This window comes from Alligator mississippiensis, chromosome 7 (assembly GCF_030867095.1).
Source record: "Alligator mississippiensis isolate rAllMis1 chromosome 7, rAllMis1, whole genome shotgun sequence".
NCBI classification, from domain to species: domain Eukaryota; kingdom Metazoa; phylum Chordata; order Crocodylia; family Alligatoridae; genus Alligator; species Alligator mississippiensis.
Window position 1 is genome coordinate 88,158,028 of NC_081830.1, and position 19,083 is coordinate 88,177,110.

At 54.7% G+C, this 19,083-nt stretch overlaps 1 protein-coding gene across 5 annotated transcripts in view; it reads right to left on the reverse strand.

The window, feature by feature from the left end:
• The window catches only part of FGF12 (fibroblast growth factor 12), a 285,542-nt gene that overhangs the window by 112,944 nt on the left and 153,515 nt on the right, over positions 1-19,083 (reverse strand). The window contains exon 1 of one of the 5 annotated variants that reach the window (XM_014607102.3): positions 14,009-14,292. The exons of the other annotated variants lie outside the window; for them this stretch is intronic. Within the exon in view, the coding sequence (XP_014462588.1) occupies positions 14,009-14,207 (199 nt within the window). The 5' untranslated portion in view covers positions 14,208-14,292. Of the gene's footprint in view, positions 1-14,008; positions 14,293-19,083 lie in introns of those variants that run through there. 5 annotated transcript variants of the gene reach the window in all.

A 19,083-nucleotide genomic window follows, 5' to 3' on the forward strand; every position in this document is an offset into this window, starting at 1 on the left:
GTTTTTGCTTCCATACAGCCCCTAGCGCATTAATAAAGCTTCTAGTTTATTTTTAGCTAGAGTAAAATCTGTCTTGCTTCCCATGTGATGATGCAGCTCAGCATCTGCACCCGCTTTTTCAAAACCCTAGACCAGCCCGTGGGTACAAACAGAGCGACCGAGTGCTGCTAGCACAAGGCCACCGGAGAAGCGCGGCGGGAGGCATCAGGCGGCTGAACTCTGCAAGGCAGAGATGCAGGCCCAGCCGGCTTCATCTTGCGGTGATTACTGCAACACCTGCCAATTTATTCTAAAAGGAAAATGACTCTGGTGGAGAAGGCCCTGGCCGTACACCTGTATTTACCATCTCGCACCGCAAATCCCTAACAACAGGGTGGCGCCTGGCACTGCCATTATGCATGACATGAAATCACAGCAGGACCTGGCTCAGCATTAGCAAGCGGCTAATGAGAGCGGTGGGATGCGACGAAACCCGGGGGCTCCCTGCCTGGAGCGGACCTCTTGCCCTTGCTGTCGGGGAGTCCCTCGAGCATCCCTGGCAGTGCATAGAGCAGCCATGGGAGCTATTGCATTTGGATTAAACCCCGTGGCATGTACAGGCACCCCATGATTCAAGACAGCCCCAGCCTTGCTCTCAGGCCCCCTCTTGCTCTGACAGTGATGTTTTTTGCTCTTGCTTCTCTTGCTGGCTAGTGCATGGTGTTAGGGCTCCGTTTCTCCTTCTCCCTACCTCTCCAGCCGCTGACCAGCCACCCAGAGCTGACCGGGGGGACCGGTCTCATGCATCTCTGCAAGGGAGGGAGGGAGAAAACCCTAAATCCCACTTTGTCCTGAAGTATCAAGTGTGGGGTTTCCACCAGCGAGTCCATTAGTGACTTCACCTCCCTGAAGCCCAAGCTTTAGGGGAGATGCTCATGCCAGCTCTAACACCACCTTTAAAGGAGACACCGCCACCACAAATAACCCCAAAGTGAGCAGAACGGGAGCTCTGGCCCTGAACTGTGATTTGTGCTGCTCCCAGACACTAAATCTCTCCCCTTCCCCTTCCCTCATCCATCCATCTGTCTGAAATACTGCGGGCGCAATGGGGAAAGCCTGCAAACCAAGCCCAGCTAGCTCCGCTGGACCGGCGACTGCCTCCTTCCACGGGGCCGCGTGCTCCCAGACACACTGAAGCATTAAAAGAGGAAGCAGGGGGGAAACACGATGCAGGAGAGCTAAGCGGAGCCATCTGAGAGTGTGGGAGGCCTTCAATCATTCCTGAGGCTCGTGATAAATGGGGCACCGGGCGCCAGGAGCATCTGTCAAGTCTCCTGGTCACTGCTTGCCACTTGTGCCCACAAACCTAGTGCGGTGCATGGAAACACTGGGCCAGACTCAGGTCCTGCACCTGTAAGAGTTTTGTTCTGAAGGATGCCTGCAACATTTATCATGTGAAGCCCTGGGGGCACTTCTAAAAAGACGGGCAAAGAGCATTACCCCGTTTCACAAGTGGAGACTCGGAGGCACCGATAAGCCCTGGTCAGAGCCAGGAGAGATTTTTTTTCAACCAAACACTTTCCTATCAGACAAAGCCCATTCATCTCAATCCAAACCTTTCAGAGTAGCTTGGAAGGGTTTGGGGTTTTTTCCCCCAACAAAAAAGAAACTTGAAAATGAAACTTAGCACCTGTCAGCAAACTGCACGCCAACGCGGTTAAACCAAAAAAGAAGGGGGTTCCCATCCTCAAACAGCAGGTATTTAAACATTTAAGAAAGTCCAGTAAAAACAAATCAATAAATACAGGTCAAAGCAGGAGTGACTATGTTTTTTTCAACTGACCCAAACCAAAATATTTTGTCATTTTAGTTCCTGAAAAATGTTGAGATTTTAACTTTTATTCCTGCATTGGTGAGTGGAGGAATAAATGTTCAATATGCTGAAGATGTTTGCATGGAGAGAAAGCCACATGCTGCCCAGGTCTATCCAAGACATCATTTCGGGTGGATTCTTGTTCCCTGTTGAACCACCCCGATGCCCGGCTAGGTCCCGACTTCCCAGAGGTCCATCCCCCCAACAAGGCAAACTGGGGGCAGAGGCAGACACATGGGACTTTGACCCCCACCTTCCATAACGCTGCCCCACATCTAGACCTGCGAGGATCCAGCTCGCTTACTAGGATGGCTATTCCAAGCAGGACCGACAGACCTAAAAAACAATCCGGACCCCCGCAAAACGTGAGCCTCTCAACAAAGGTGGGTGCCCTTTGGTACCTGGGCTACAGAGAGGCTAATTCTATACAGCCTGGGATCAAAGAAGTGCTTGTACCATATTTTGGCAGTCTTCCTATAATGCAGACCCATTTGCACCGCGTAACAACACTAATAAAATCAATCATTGTGTTTAGCAAGTTAATTTAAAAGCAAGAAGAGCAGTATTTGGAAAGACTGGACATGCCTAGATTGCTGCCTTCGTAAGACAGTGGAAATGCAGAAGGTGGATTTAGGATGGAAGGAAATTGAGGAAAACCAAAGCAAAGTCACACTTCTGGCAGCTATGACTGCAGATTCATCAGCAAAGCAGAAGAACAACATCCCAATTAAAAAAAAAGCTCTCAGGGCCCCAGTAATTATAGTGCAATGGTCTGCTAGCCCTTCCCCTCCTCTCCGCCCGGCAAGGATAAGGCATCAGTTAACAGGCAACAGGAGAGTGTCTGAAGATCAGCAATTAAAACGTGATATACCGCGGCCCTGATCCCGCAACAGGTCCTGTGCCGATAAAAGGATGGGGACCCGTGCAAACCTCTCTGCGTGGCAGGGACCTAGCGGACCGGTGTCCTTGCTATGTGGCTCAACAGGGAAACAAAGTCACCCCAAATTGCAAGACAGGATTTCAACGGCCTTGCACAGAGCTGGACAGGACGGAGCTGTCACGAGTCGGAGGGCTCCGCTCAGCCCAGTCGTCCCCTCGAAGACGAGCGCTTCTGTCGCCTCTGCTAATTTTTCACCTTTTCAGGTTTCTGGGGGAAGAAAAAAATGGCCAGGCTCTTTGTAGCCAGGTTTCCCTCCCCATCTTCCCGTACCGCTTGACCTCTGGCAGGCGGCTCTGCTTCGGGACCTGATGGAAATGCACTTTCATGGCAGCCCCGGTACTAGAGAAGGGACCTGCGAAGCCAAGCAGTGATCTGTGCACCAGGCGACAGGGAGGACGTCGAATGCACGCTGCTCTAGATAAATATAAATTACGTGAGCAGCTTCTATTAACTCTGGGACCTGGCTCTTTTCCTCCCTCATTGCTAGCCAAGGTGCTTAAATATTTTAAGTCTCCCTCTGCCAGGAGGCTGCCTCGTGGTTTATTGTTCTCCACCCCCCCCCCCCCCCCTTCTAATAACCATGGCCACTCTTTGCCCCTGGAAGCGCCGGCTTTCCATCGGGGCCCGGGAACGGTGAGCATGTGCTTATCGTGCATCTTTCGGTATCGTTCATCAGCCACAGAGAAGCACCGTCCTTTTGGGTGAAGCACCGCAGCTGTGCTGAGAGCCACGGGGGCCTGGAAGGGACCCAGGCACCTGCTGGATAACAGCACCCAGGTCCAGCGGGGCATGCCGTGCCCAACAGAGATGTTTTGGGCTTCCCAAAACAGCAAGCAGAGAATGACTTGGCCCCTAAAATGCAGGCAGCACTACGATAATTATTGCCAGGCCTGTGCAAAGGATGCCACAGGCCCTTTGCTGACCACCACCGGATGCCACAGGCCCTTTACTGACCATCACCAGCTGTCACAGGCCCTTTACTGACCACCACCGGATGCCACAGGCCCTTTGCTGACCACCACCGGATGCCACAGGCCCTTTACTGACCACCACCGGATGCCACAGGCCCTTTGCTGACCACCACCGGATGCCACAGGCCCTTTACTGACCACCACCGGATGCCACAGGCCCTTTGCCGACCACCACCAGATGCCACAGGCCCTTTACTGACCACCACCGGATGCCACAGGCCCTTTACTGACCACCACCGGATGCCACAGGCCCTTTGCCGACCACCACCAGATGCCACAGGCCCTTTACTGACCACCACCGGATGCCACAGGCCCTTTACTGACCATCACCAGCTGTCACAGGCCCTTTACTGACCATCACCAGCTGTCACAGGCCCTTTACTGACCACCACCGGATGCCACAGGCCCTTTGCTGACCACCACCGGATGCCACAGGCCCTTTACTGACCACCACCGGATGCCACAGGCCCTTTGCTGACCACCGCTGATTGGGAACCGGGTGAAAGAGCTATTTTAACCCTCAGGACAGGCTGCAGGAGCTCCTCCTGCAGCCTTTCTTGCAGCACATGCTCACCAACCCAGTAAGATCTCCAAGAGCAGCGAACCCCTGTGTCAATCTTACATGCAGCCATCCAAGGCTAGCACCCATGTAACGCCCCGGGTGTGAGCATCCCATGAACAGATGCAAGCGGCTCTGACCCGTAGGGCCCTTCCACAACATTGTCATGTTAGTTCAAGGACCTCGGAGGCAGGGAAGTGCCATCCAGGCTTCTGCAGCACAGGGCGAGGAGCTAAGCGTGGACATGGCACATCCAGCCAGGCCGTGGCAGTGGGCTTTCCTTATCAGCCCGCTGCTTTCTTGCGCTCTGGCTGCAAGGAAAGCAGGTGCAGGGAAAGGCATGTGCCACCGAGACCTGGCAGACAGACCGACAGCTCTCAGGAAGAAATACGTGCACTGACATATGTAAAAGCAGCTTTCCAGGGCTTGGGATCAGAGTGGGCAAAACTGCAAAGCGCCTCTCCGTTCTCCCTGGCCTCCCCCTCGCAGGACAGAGCCACGTGGGAGCAGATGGGCCCGGGCCGTGAACAGGTGACCCGAAGGCCTGCGTCCCTGGCATGAGCACTCCCCGCGGCCAGCACCAGCCCACCACTGCAGCATGGTGCTAATGGCATTGGACTGGGCTGTCGGCAGCTTTCAAGGCTTTACCAAGATAATGCAACGGGTCATGGGCAGCTCCCTCGTCCGGCCGTTGCAAACAGAGGCCGTGTTGCTGAGCGCTGACGACCGCCCGGCAGCCCTGGGGAGCAGGTGGGAACACAGCTGCCCCGCTGCAGCGAACGTGGACGTGGCTCAGTCTCCCCCCAAGCCAGCGCTGTTGGGAGCCCGAGGATGAGAGGGGGTTAGCGGGGTAAGCCTGAAGCCTGCAAGAAGGCAGGGATGATCTGCACCTTGACGGATGAAATCACAGCATCAGCTTTCGCAAGCAGTCACCCACCCTGTATATTGTGTTTCTGCTTAGCAGCTCTGCTCCCGGCAGTCCCTTCACGGCCGCTGCTTCTGAAAGCTCACGCTACACGTCTCCAATTCAATGAAGTCTAAGAAGGTGCAGACCACCCTGAAGCAACAGCATTTATAACACGTTTGCTACCGCAACATCTAACCACTTGGGCCTAAAAAAGGAGACCAGACATGGCCTCGGAGAGATGCACAGCACGCTTTACAAGGTCGCCCAGCACCCATCTGACCACAGCAGCACATGGTCACCGCTTACACGACCACTCCAGCCAAGTCCGGGCTCCGGCCGGCAGCCTGCATGCCCCGTCTCCATCACCTGTAGCCGACGCATCTTGGAAGGACAAGCGTGCAGCAACAATGCTGCTGAGCTGGCCTCATCCACGTCCTGCCGCACGCTGACACAGAGATGATTACACTGCAGCACGGGGGCTGAGAGCCCGATTAGCATGGACGGGAGGACAGCACCATACCGGGCCGTTTAAAGAGACCAGCAGGAAGGTGCTGGCTGACTTGCAATTTCCATGATTGCTGTCCCGCCCCGGGACCCCGCAGCCCCGCAGATGTGCAGCCCCAGTCTGAGCTGCAAACTGCCTGCAAACAGAGGCCAAATTCTCCGCGGATTCCCAGCTGGGCCAATGCAGGGTGTCAAATGCCACTTTGGGGGTCGGACCTGATGATCTGTTGCTAAGCACTATGATAAACTTGCCCTGATTTAAGCCACCTCTGCGCTCGCTCCGTGGATGCTGTGTGCTTCCCTTTGCTCTCACCTCAAGGCCCCTTTCCATTTCCCCTTCTTCCCACCCCTTTGCCCTTTACAGCTGCTGAGAAGCACATCTGGCACGGGGTTTTAGGAGCAAGGCAGGGAAGCAGGGACACTGGATTAAGCTTTGAGCAGGGGGTTGGACTAGACGAACTCCCGATGTCCCTTCCAACCCGAATTTTCTATGGATCGGCAGCCTGTAAAGCCATCAGCATCTCCCACCCCTGAGCATGCCAGTGCCCATAACACCTTAAAGTCCCATGCAGATTCACAGTTTAGGGCTGGAAGCTTCTCCAACAGGACATCAAAGCTACTCCCAGACATATGACCAGGCTCCCTAAGGCCCTGCTGAGCTGTGGTCATCTCTTACTGGTCATCCTGCCCTGGCCTGAGAAAGCTACCTCTTTCCCACCACTCCAGCTCCAACCAGGCTCCCCTTGACCCCACCAGAGAAATGCTGAGCACCAAAGTCCTGCAAACCCATTTCTTCCATCCTCCTCCCTGTCCATCTCTCCACCCAGAGACACGATCCAGAGAGCCAGTCCTGCTGTCACCTCACCTTTCTTTACTCCATGCTTTGTAAAGCCTCAGCTGAATCGCTGGGAGTTCATATAAATACTTGATAACCTCATCACCTGCCCACATAAAAAAAAAAAAATGACTGTAAATCTTCTGCTCTTTTTTCCTAGCTTCCAGGAAATAACAACAGTCTTGTTTTTGGTGTCTAGGAATGTTGTTTAGGGATACATGGGTGTCTGTGGGGAAAATTAAGTCTCTAAGAACTGGTTTTTGCATGTGGTTGTTACTTGGCTCTGGCAGAAGTAAAAACCTAGGAGTCTAGACCCAGTCACTGTGGTCTTCCTCACCACCTGAGCAGCACTGGATGATATTTCTGAAACGGTGTAGTCACCAAACAGTAGTTGTGAGTCGACTGAAACTACCCACAGACTCCTGCTGAATTCAGCAAATGGCTTCAGCAAGAAAAACAGAAAGAAAAAAAAAATCTAAAAAAAAATGAAACAAAACATCTTCATTTCAAACGTACCAGTAGTAAACAAGGAAAAAAACCCTATAATAATGAAAAGCAAAAGGAGCTGTTTGTTTGGGGCCAGTAGAAACAAGTGGGTCAGTCCGAAATGGATTGATTTGGGGCTTATGTTGGGTTGAAAAGACCAAATGAATGGACTTGTTTCAACTTGAAACTAAAGAAGGACTGCGAAGGTGGTGTACCCTGATTTTTCATCTCAGGTCCTGAGCCCTAAACCTCCAAGCATGTGCACAGCTCTCCTCGGGCATCTCCTCCAGCTGGCTGGCAGCTCCAATGCCCCATGAACAGAGCTGTCCGGGGAGGTCCTGGATGGCGAGGACACTTCCCAGGATCCCTGGAGAGCTCTGGGCATCGAGCATGTACGTCCGAGGCTTGTGCAGAGCAGCCAGCTGGGGTGATGCATTTGCAGTAACCATTGCTGCTCAGCAGATCAGCTGTTGCGTTTTGCACCAGTTGGAGCAATCGCAGTGGGCTTGGACCCACGCTGGGTACTTGCTACCCATCCTCTCCAGAGCACAGAGCCGGTGGCTGACACTAGCCAAGCCTGGAAGACTTCCAGCGCGAGGAGATGGGCACGGTGGGAGGGGAGATGCAGAGCCTGGTGCTCTCCCAACAGCTTCAGCGAGACAGTGAGCACCATGGAGGAGATGAGAGAGATGTGGAGGTGAGGGGTAGGTTTGTGAGGAAGAAGCTCAGCATTTCAAGGCACTCATCCCGGCCTTGCAGCCTCTCTGCAGCATCTGATATGAAGCAGAGCGAGTGTGGATGGGCTACCCTCGGCAGTATCCTGGGAGGTATGCAGACACCTACACACCCAGGCGATGCTGCCAGCACCTAGATACTATGGCAACTGACTTCCATAGGTTAGACAGAGAGTTATAGCTATTCCAAGATGTTTTATTCCACAAAAATTGAGAGAACACGACCGATTCGATTAAACCACCCCATGCAGTGGCTGGGAAAGCTCAACCAAGTGTTTTGAAGAGAGACAAAGCCTTTGAAGGGGCTGAATCATGCAGCACTCAGATTTATTTCCCAAATTGGCTATGAACAGAAAGAGGAAAAGGAGAGGCATCGTCTCTCTCTTAAGCTCCTATGTAGCTCAATGCATGCTGCATGCACGGGCTTACAGCCTTCCCAAAACCTGAGGATCTTACTCCGGGATGACAACTGCCATCAACTTCAGTGGGCAATTCCTGCACTGAAAACAAAGGAAGGACTCCAGGACCGAGCCCAGGTTTGTAACCCATTATGTATATGACCAAATGCTTCAAATACATCTCTTGATGAACTAGATGTCTTCCCTTCCCAGGAAAAAAAAACCCCTGCTATTGCCACTTCTATAAGTACATAGATACCTATGCACAGATATATTATAATATTTCCAATCCTTTAGTTTTCAAAATAAAGAGCATCTTAAAGGGAAAATATGCAGTTGGCTTTTTTAGCAGCATGTTTTCCTCCCTGTCAACAAGGCGCATGGGAAGAAACCTGAGAATCACAGACTCATAGAAAACGAGGGTGGGAAGGGACTTTGGGAGGTCACATCTAGTCCACATCCCTGCTCCAAGCAGGACCAGCCCCAACTACATCATCCCAGTCAAGGCTCTGTCAACTCGGGTCTTGAAAGCAGTTACGGAGAAAATGTTCGCTTGTTCAGCGATGGCAAAAGATGCATTCAACCGCAAGAGCAGAATTCGTTTTCTCTCTTTGAGATGAAAGCAATCAACAAGGACAGAGCGAGCAAAGCGCTCGGTGTTGCAAGCTCTTGACTAGCATCTATGGAAATGAGACCTCAGAGAGATTAGCAGGAATATGGATAAAGCCCAATCCTAATCCCATTGAAGTCAATGGCCATCTTGAGACATCATGGATGCATGTGACAGCTTCAACTCAGACAAAATTTACATGGACTTCCAAGGGGGCTTGGGTTTTTCCTGCTCCAAACACACTCGAGCTCACTTATTCCACTGCACAAGAGCCAGGAGGAGCCTACACAAAGACATAGCAAACCCTAAAATACCCACAAAGACAAAGCAAACTCTAAAATACCCACAGCCACCCACCACCACTGCTCTGAGATGGACCACGAACATGGAGACAGCGGGTGGGATCATGGCCACGGGGTCCAGGGAGTTAGATCACGACTCTGCGCGGGCTTGAAGTAGGGAAAAGGCAAGGACGGGATGTGAGTGACCAGGTGCTCTACGTGCAAAGGGCACAGGATTAACTTGTCTAAGCATTTGTCAATGTAGCAGATATCTAGAAAAGGCTGCTAGAGACACTCCTGTATATTCAGCCCTTCAGCTTGTCATAAAAAGGGCCTCTCTCCTGCACCTATGCTACAAAACCCTCCCATACAACAGCTCAGCGGTAAGATTATACAGATCACTCTTCCTTGCATGTACTCTGCACACACATGTAGGATTTATACATGCATACTATTATAGACCTATTCTAGGTACATAAAAGATAGTATTGTGTATAGTATTTAAGTTTATAATGTTATATGCATGTTTTTATATGAATCTATATAAAAATGTGCTATCGTAGATACAAATACACATGCACCTGGTTTGGACTGTTTGCAGCTGTGCTGTCTGTGAACTGAAACCCCAGAGTAAGAGAGCGTAAGGAGCTGCAAAAAGATGGAGCACGAAAAGAGAGCGCTTAACGAACCTGACAGCATGTGGCGAGGGGCTCATACAAATGGGCTGTATTCACTCCAGGCACTAGGATTCAGCTCGTGTCTCCAAATATTTAGCAGTGTATAATGCAAAGCATCACACCCTGTGCTCCTGTACGGCATGTCTTCAACCTACACGTGATAAGTAATAAAAGCACTGGACAGTTTGTCTTGCCCACTGGAAAGGCCGGTGAAAGAAATGCTCGTTTTTCTGTGGTCAGCCATGGAAAGCGTGCACACTCCCTTCGTTTCTCTCCTTTGGGACTATTTTGACTATGCCGAATGCTATTCTACAGGCCCGGGGCCTTGTATTACCATTTGCATCCGAGGCAAAGGGAGCGTCCGGTGCTACTAGACCAAATTCCCCACTCACGTCAATGGAGCATTACACGCCTGCTTTGCGTGGGCTGTGAATTACAACCCACAGTTCAAAGCAGTGCAAAATCTGGCCTTATTTACACACACACACACGCGCGCACACACAGGGATATTTTTACTGTCATTTATTTATAGCTAGTGATGTGTTAAAACCATTTCCCTTCTTTGAACTTAAAGGAAGGAAAAAATATTTGGAGTTATTGCTCACACCAAAACCAATACACAGGAGCCACCAGCGTTGCTTTTTCTACACTTTGAAGATCATATCGAAACCCTTCTTGAAGTCACTATTGCTATATTAGCACTTTACTAGTAACAGCCTGACCCTGCAAACATTGCACTGGAACGACGTGCAGGAAAGCCAGGCTCTCTATAGCCTTGACTGTCTCTCTTATATGCTCTGTGCCTCAGTTTCCCTGTCTGTGAAATGGGGAGAACAATCTCCCTCTCATCCTGAAAGCTGCACTAATAAAAAGCACTGTTAACACACTCAGTCCTAGATGGCTGCTCCCTACAGCAGCAAAACAAGGTCACGGCTGAGAAAGTAGTTGTGATTCCCTGCTCGGTGCAAGGGATGTTTAGCCCTCCGTGCAAATGAACATTTTTGCGGGCCCCTTTAGCACCTTGTGAGCTGCAGGGCCCACCTACCCATGACTAAATGCAATTGTGGGGTTTGTGGGTCACTGCACAATCTATGCTTCCCTTCAAACCAGTTTATGTTAATTCATTTGCATATCTTTGCCTATGCACAAGAGAAACTCTGCAGTGAATAATTTGTTTCAGCATCATCTACTCCCGGACCGAGCAGCATGCAGATGGGTAAGCTTCGCCATGCTCTGCTCTACGGGGCCTCAGCCTGTATCAGAAGGGACCATCTTGAGAGGCTAGGGAAAGCCCTAGGCTTCCTGCCTGCCTGCTCCCTGGCCTCTCAGGTGAAGGATGCACTTCTGGAGGTGAGGTGTCAGTTTGGATGTGACCATGTGAAGTGCAGGAAACAGGGCAAGGTTTCCAACTCACATCCCATCACCTGCCAAAAGCAAGCAATGCATTAACAAAGGAGACCCACCCCCGTCCCCGGCACAACGGTAGCGTATCTAACTCCCACTCGCATGGCTGCACTGGTCAAACCATGCCAGGAGCAAGGGCTCTTCCCCCGAAACCAGGCTCAGTGCAGGATCTTATAGCCCGAAGGATGACCAGCACACCAGGGGCTATCAGACACGAGTTGGGAGGAGACCTCAGGCTCTAAGCAGGAGCGACAGGGACATAAAATCAGAGACCATGAAGGGTGAAGGGACCTCAGGAGATCCCATCTAATCCAACCCCCTGCTCCAAGCAGCACCAGCCCCAACATGTGCACTGCTGCTTAGCCTCTTCCTCCAGAGCATCCACATCCTGCAACTGTTGGACCCAGACGTTGGGCTACATTTTTACCCACGGCAGCCGTTTTTGGGATACAAAAGAGACAGGGCAAAATCATTCAGATCAGAGCCACGCTTTGCACAACGGGGCCCTGGGGTTTCTTGGCACAACCACAAACAATTGTGGAGAACAACCACCCCCACCACTTGCAGTCCCATCACGGGGGAGAAGGGGATGTGCCTGCACCAGCGGTTGCTCTCCCACCGCTGCCTTTCATGGCTCTACAAATAGTTCAGGCCACACTCTCCTCACCTCTCTCTGAGCAACTTTATTTTCCCCAAAGTCAGCAAAAGAGCTCAGTTTGCAAGGCCCTATCTGTGCACGGCCAGCACCGAAGCATTTTGCCAGCTAAAGATAGCATCAGCCCCATGGTATGTGAATCATGGCAGCTGACAGCCACTCAACAGATTAATTATTTGTTTCTTTCTGGACAACAATACCAGGGAATGGCTTTCTCCCTCAGCAGGCTTCTCCCCGTTTCTTCCCAGTCCTGATCTGAGGACAGATTGAATTCCTCCGTGTACACATCAGGCCAATAACAACTCCGGTCTGAATCTCTCAGCTAGCTCTCATACCTCACTGCAGAATTCACTCTGCCTTTAGCTGGGGGAGGAAGGGAAAAAGAAAAAGGAGAGTCAACAGGGAAGATCTCCGGTTGTGTGGGGCATTAAACAGACAAGAAGACTAACAGCTGATCGGGTGAACTACTGAAAACTCACTCTCTCCAAACACAATGCAGGTAGGTGTGTCTAAGAGGTGGGAGCAAAGTGCCTAGCTATGCTTCGCAGCACTAGACAAGTTCTTCCACTAAAAACCATTGCTTTTTTATTCTTTTTGCAAGAGCCTGGTGGTTCACAGCAGTCTCCGGAGGGAGAGGGAAAGAGGGAGAATTGCACAGCCATAAAGAAAGCTTTCAGGGCCCCATCCAGCAAGCTCCTGAGTCCCATAACCGTCAGTGAGAGTAGAGGGAGCAGAGCCCTGTACCAAAGCTGGGGAGCTCTGCTGCAGAAAGCATGCCTGGGGACTTTTCAAGGGGGTCACGTTTGCTTCCAGGCCACAAAAGAACTGAGAGCAGGCGCGAGGAAACTGAGGCCCCACCAAGGAGAGGAGCCGCTGGGAGCTGAGCAGGATGGGCTGTGTTTGTGCAGTTGCCACCCGCGAGGTTTCCAAGCAAATGAAATCCCCACTGCAACTCTGGGGGGACCTAGTTATCCAGTGGCCTCGATTTTACCCAATCCCTCCCCTTCTTTATCGATTTCCTTGTCACTACAGAAGAAATCAGAGCCGGGAAGTCTCAAGAGTAAGGTGGGAAAATACAAGATGCCACAGGGATAACAAATGGATTCAATTGCTGAGGTTCCCTAAAACCCTCACGGGCCTCTGGTCCCAATCTCACCACCTTTTTTTGACAGCGGCACAGCAGCTATAGACTAAAGGTTGAGGCAGAGCAATATGACAAACCCTGGTAGCTCCAGGGCACCGGGGAAAAGTCAAGAGTTAACCCACATCTTCACCCCAGCCAGCTCCCTAACCCACATCTTCACCCCGTCCTGGAGTGAGGGTGGCATCGAGACCGTCACAACTGGCGCACTGGGGTGCAGAGCACCTCTGCTGCCCGTCTCAGCTCTCCATGGGGAGGTGGCGGCCAGGCACAAGCGCCCGGTCACCGCAGGGCCAGCTTCAGGTTGGGAGGCTCAAGTCTTGCCCACCTGGGGCACCGGACAGCTCTCATCACAAGGGGCAGAACGGAGGCTCCAGAACCAGACTAGGGAGGGCTGCCCCTGCACCGACTAGGATGCACCTACCCTGAGGGGTGTTGCCCCTGCACCGGGGAGGACGGACCTACCCTGGAAGTGGTTACTGCAGTAGATACACCTGCCCCGGGAGGAGTTGCTCCTGCACTGGGGTGGATGCACTTACCCTGGGAGAGGTTACCCCAGCAGAAAGGCACATGCCCCTACCCTGGGAGAGGATGCTCAGCAGAGGGACAGATGCTCCTACCCCTGGAGGAGTTGTCCCTGCACCAAGAAGGATGCACCTACCCCGGGAGAGGTACACCTGCCCGAGGTGGGGTAGCTTCCACACCAAGGAGGATGCCCCTACCCCGTGAGCGGTTACCGGGGTGGAAGCACCTGCCCCAGGAGCGGTTGAATGCCCCTACCCCAGGAATTGCCCCTGCACCGGGGAGGATGCATCTACTCCAGAAGGGGTTCCCAGAGTAGATACACCTGCCCCGAGAGGGGTTGCCCCTGCACCAAGGAGGATGCAACCCGGGAGGGGTTGCCAGGGTAGACGCACCTGCCCCAGCACAGGTTGCCCTGCACGGGGGAGGATGCACCTACCCCGGGAGGGGTTGCCCCTGCACGGGGGAGGATGCACCTACCCCTGCCCCTAGAGGGGGCCAGGGCCGGGGTGGGGGCGCAGGGGGCACTGACCTGGTCTCCTGCGGACGGGCCGCTTCCTGCCGCTGCAGAAGCGCACCTTGCTGAAGACGCCCAGCACATGCCTCTCGCACAGGGAGCGCCCGTCCTTGCTGGGGCTGGTGCGGCGCTTGGAGGCGGACACCCGCTCGCTGTTGGACTCCCTCGCCTGCCGCTTCTGCCGGATCAGCGAGCTGGCGATAGCCGCGGCCATGGCCTCTCATCCGCGCCCTGGCCCGGCCCCGAGCCGGCTTCCCGGGGCTCAGGCGCTCCGCGGGAGGCTGCCCGGGCTCCGCATGCTCCCCGCCCGGCCGCCGCGGCCACCCATGGGCCCGGCCCGGCCCGGCCCGGCCCGGCGGCCCGCAGCCGCGCCCCGCTGCAGAGCGCCGGGTCCGTGCAGCGCCCGCGCGCCGGGACGGGCGGCGGCGGCGGCGGCTTCTGGCTGCCTGCGGGAGCCGGCTCCGGAATGACTCAGGAGGAAGAGAGAAACCACCATCCCCGGCCGCCCCGCTCTGGAGTCCCCGCGGGAGGGAGGCCCCTGCCCCGGGAAGGATGCACCTGCCCCGGCAGAGGTTGCCCCTGCCCCGGGAAGGATGCACCTGCCCCGGGGGGGGCTGCTCCTGCACCAGGAAGGATGCACCTGCGCCCGGAGAGGTTGCCCCTGCCCCGGCGAGGATGCACCTACCCCAGGGGGGGCTACCTCCGCACCAGGAAGGATGCACCTACCCCGGGAAGGATGCACCTACCCCGGCGAGGATGCACCTACCCCAGGGGGGGCTGCCCCTGCACCAGGAAAGATGCACCTACCCCAGCGAGGATGCACCTACCCCAGGGGGGGCTGCCCCTGCACCAGGAAGGATGCACCTGCCCCGGGAAGGATGCACCTACCCCGGCGAGGATGCACCTACCCCAGGGGGGGCTGCCCCTGCACCAGGAAGGATGCACCTACCCCGGGAAGGATGCACCTACCCCAGCGAGGATGCACCTACCCCGGGGGGGGGCTACCTCCGCACCAGGAAGGATGCACCTGCCCCGGCGAGGATGCACCTACCCCAGGGGGTGCTGCCCCTGCACCAGGAAGGATGCACCTGCCTCGGGAGAGGTTGCCCCTGCCCCGGGAAGGATGCACCTACCCCGGTGAGGATGCCCCTGCCCCGGGGGGAGCCCCCCCGGCCCGGTGGAGGATGCACCCGGCTCCGGAGCCCTTGGGCAGGTGCCGCCGCCGCTGGAGCTCAATGCATGGATAGGGAAAAAAAATCCAGGGGGGAGGAAATGGAGAAGCGGAGGGAGGCGGCGGCGGAGCGCGGCCGGCAGCGCCTGGCCCCGCGGCGGGGGGGCTCTGGGCCGGCCGGCGCCGCCTCCTCCCGCCCCTCCGCGGCCCCGGCCCGGGCTCGGGGCCCCATGGCCGCGGGGCGCCGGGGGCTGCAGCCCGGCTCCGCTCTACGCAATCCTACGTGCCTGCGGTGCGGATGAGCGAGGGCTCCCGCAGGCAGAGCCGGCTGCGGCGCCAGCCCCGGGATCGGGGCCTCGCAGTGCCTGCCCGGGGCAGCGGGGCTGGGGCAGCCCTGCCCTGTGTGGGGCACGGAGAAGAGGGGTTGCTCCCTAGGGACCTGGCTCCCTGCAGCTGCAGCAGGAGGAGAGCTGCCTTGTACCTGCCCAGCATCTATCTACCTGTGCTTCACACCGGCTGCTGGGTTCAACCGCTCTCTCAAAGGGCATGGAGCTCCTCTTGGTTTCCACCCCACCCTGCTAGGATGACCACACAACCACCCGAGTCCGGCAAGGCTTTGCATGTGGCCAAGACCCAGCACCTGGGTTGCTGGGACAGTCGGGAGAAGAGGTCATTACCCCCTAACCCCGTAGACCAGAGGTGCTCAACCTCTTTGACCCGAAACACTCTTGGGGAAACGCCAGCTCTTTGCTGTCGCTTGGTTTTTTTGACTATAGACATGCAAGAGAGCGATTTTTGCAGCATGCCCAGAGCAGGGCAGCATGTTTGTGCCCCTCTGGGTTTATCCGGTGAATCACACGTGCACACCTAGCCGTGCTGATGCTGCATGGCACCCTCGAAAGGATCTCAAGGCCCTGGCACCCTGGTTGAGAGTCAGTGACCTAGACACGGGGCCAGATGGGGCAGACAGGCTGAATGGCCATAGGTCAGCGGGAGCTGCAGGCCCCGTCGCTGTTGCAGCACAGGTGAAGATGCCAGCATCCGTGCCTGGATCGGTGACTCTCAGACAGGGTGCCAGGGTACGCTGGGGTGCCGCTGGCTCTCTTGAAGGGTGCCAGGAGGTGTGAGGAGATCAGGGAGGTGTTAGGAGACAAGCACAGGCCCTCCCTGGATAATCCCCCGTTCCTCCTGCCGGGCCCCTCTGCAAAGCACTGTAATCTGTAAATTAGTACTCTCTCTCCCTCTTCCCTCCGGCTACTAATTCACACGGAAAGAAACTTCAGATCCAGAAATACCCGACTGCTTCCAGGTGAGCAATTGCTGTCGTTGCCATAGGGATAACAGGCGGGGTTATCCAGATTCTCCCTTCGGGTGACAACTGAGAAGCCTGTTGTGTGTGCACAGGTAAGGGAAAGTGGCCGGGGACTGGGGGAGGCACGGTGCAGGGCTGGCAGCAGGATGTGGCTGGACCTGGGTCTGCACAGAGGTGCTCTCAGGGAAGGTAAACTGAGTCAGGGGAGAAGCAGCCTTCGCAGTTCACAGCCGGGAGCAGGAGGGTGGAGGTGACATGGGCAGGTTTTATAGGATCACAGGAAAATTGGGCTGGAAGGGACCCTACAAGGTCACACCGAGTCCAGCCCCATGCTTGAGGCAGATCATCCCTGACTAAACCGCCCCATCCACATGTCTGTCCAACCTGCTCTTGAAACCTTCCAAGGATGAAGGTCCCACAGCCTGCTCCAGTGCCTGCCCACCCTCAGGGCCAGGGACTCCCTCACCTCCAACCTAAATTTCCTCTGCTGCAGCTGGAGGCCGTTGCTCCTGGCCCTGTCCCCTACGGCCACCGAGAAAGACCATTGCCAGGCCTTCCCACCTGCAGCCCAGTGCAGCCCCCAAAGAGTTAAGCATGCACTGAAGAGATGCTTTCCACCTCCTGATACACATCCTAGTAGCAGGGAGCATTTTTAAACAAGCTGGCAGCACCATCTGGGAACTGCCGATTTCCACCAAATAGTTCCCGCTGCTGCCTGGTAAAAGGAGCTGTGCCCTGTTCCCCCCCAAGACGCCGCCTTCGCTGAGCACCCAGGCTACCATGTCGTAGGTGAGAAACCCATCGACCCCACCTGCTATGGGCAAGATGAGCACTCGGCAAGGAAAAGCACAGCTCAGATCTGGCATTATTTCTCCACTGTAAATCCTTGCCCCCGTCGGAGACCGCCCACGCCACGCGGGGGTAAAACAAGGACTGTGTAGAGCAGGAGTGGGAGGACCGGCCATGCCATTTGGGAGGCAGGAACCTTTGGCTGCTGTTTGGTTTTTAACGACAGCCAATTTTTTTTGGTTTTAAATCAGACTTCCCTCTTGCAATCAATACCAGGTTTCTTAAACAAAACGCTTCCCTGTATGAATGGTCTCTGCTGGATTATTTCACCTGACATCCAATAGCATTGAGGCATAGGCGAGGACCCAAGGAGCGCTTTGCAGTCACAGCGTCACCATCTGAACTGCGAACGCACACGCAAAGCTGCCTCCGCAAACACCCGTGGGTGTTTGCCCGTGAAGATTTCTCATGTCTGCACACAGATGCCCCAGGCCTGCAGTCTGCAAACCTCTGCTAGCACACGGCAGTGCTGGTTTAGCCCCTGGGTTTCTGTTTGCACCTGTACTGGTGCATGCTTGCTTGGGTGCTTATAACCTGCACGCGGCAGCTCAGTACCTATGCACAATCCTCCTCCAGGGACAAGCCCCCTGGCTAACAGACTTACTGGAAACCTGGGTTGTTTTGGAAGGGAATGCCACCACCATTTGCCAGCACCCTTTTGCCAACATCTACCTGCTTTTGCAGCCTGATAACTTCAAGCTGGTAACCGGAGGTGTCATATCAGCACCTGCCAGCTCCTGGGAACGGGGTGTTACTCATGCTGGGGCCGAGGCTGCCAGAAGGCCTGGGTCTCTCCTGCACTCCCAGCGAAGTCGGCAAGAGCTGTGCATGCTCCCCTCCTCTCAGTGCCAGGCTCTGAGGCTGCCTGGTTCTCAGCACAAGAGGTGTCCCTAGGCAAGGAGGTTGTGCAAAGGATCTGCATGTGTCAGGGGTGTAGGTCGCATGGGCAGGTGACAGGTTTCCAGCAGGCAGGACAGGTTGCTGCACATCCTAGCCCTGGCATGAAAGAACCATCCTCTCAGCCTTTTGGTGGATGGAGAACGAACGCCTCCAACCTCGTTGTTACCAGCTGCTTTCCCTGACTCTAGCCTTGCTTCAGGTGCATTGTTCTAGACCATGCTGGAGGGGTAGTTCAAAGCCTTCTCTGTCCCAGGAGGGTGACTTATGCAGAGGTACTTGCAAAGGGCCAGTCTGGCAACCGTGAGCAAGCAGCAGCTGGATGCCCACTGCCCTGGGGAAAGAAATAAGCCCTTGCTGATATTGCAGGGTTGCTGGTTGTAGCCACATTGGCCTAAGAACATAGGCAAGCAAGGCTCTTTGGGCAGATGTGCTATCTTTTATTAAACCAGTTTAGTTGGTCTAATACAAGATAGCCCATCTTACCCAAAGAACCTTGCTGATATTGGTAATGCAGCTCGGAGGTCCAGGGGGCTCTGCAAGGAGCGGACTCTGCAGGGGACAGCCAACAGCAGCGTTTCAAAGCCCACAGAAACAGATGAGATTTATTTACAGGATAAAGAGATGCTCCCACCCTCACTCCTGAAGTGAAAGATTCAGCCCTGCCTGAATTGTACTGCTTCTAGCATGAGAGTGGAGAAGAGACCCAGATGTGCATTCCCTCACCTTCCCAAACAGAGCAATCTATCTAGGACAGCCAAGGTTACTGCCATCTTCCCTTGGTGAAGTGCAATATTTCCTGTGCGGCTGCTAACAAAAGAACCCCTTTGTTTTCTGCACTGAAGCTTCATAAACCACGGA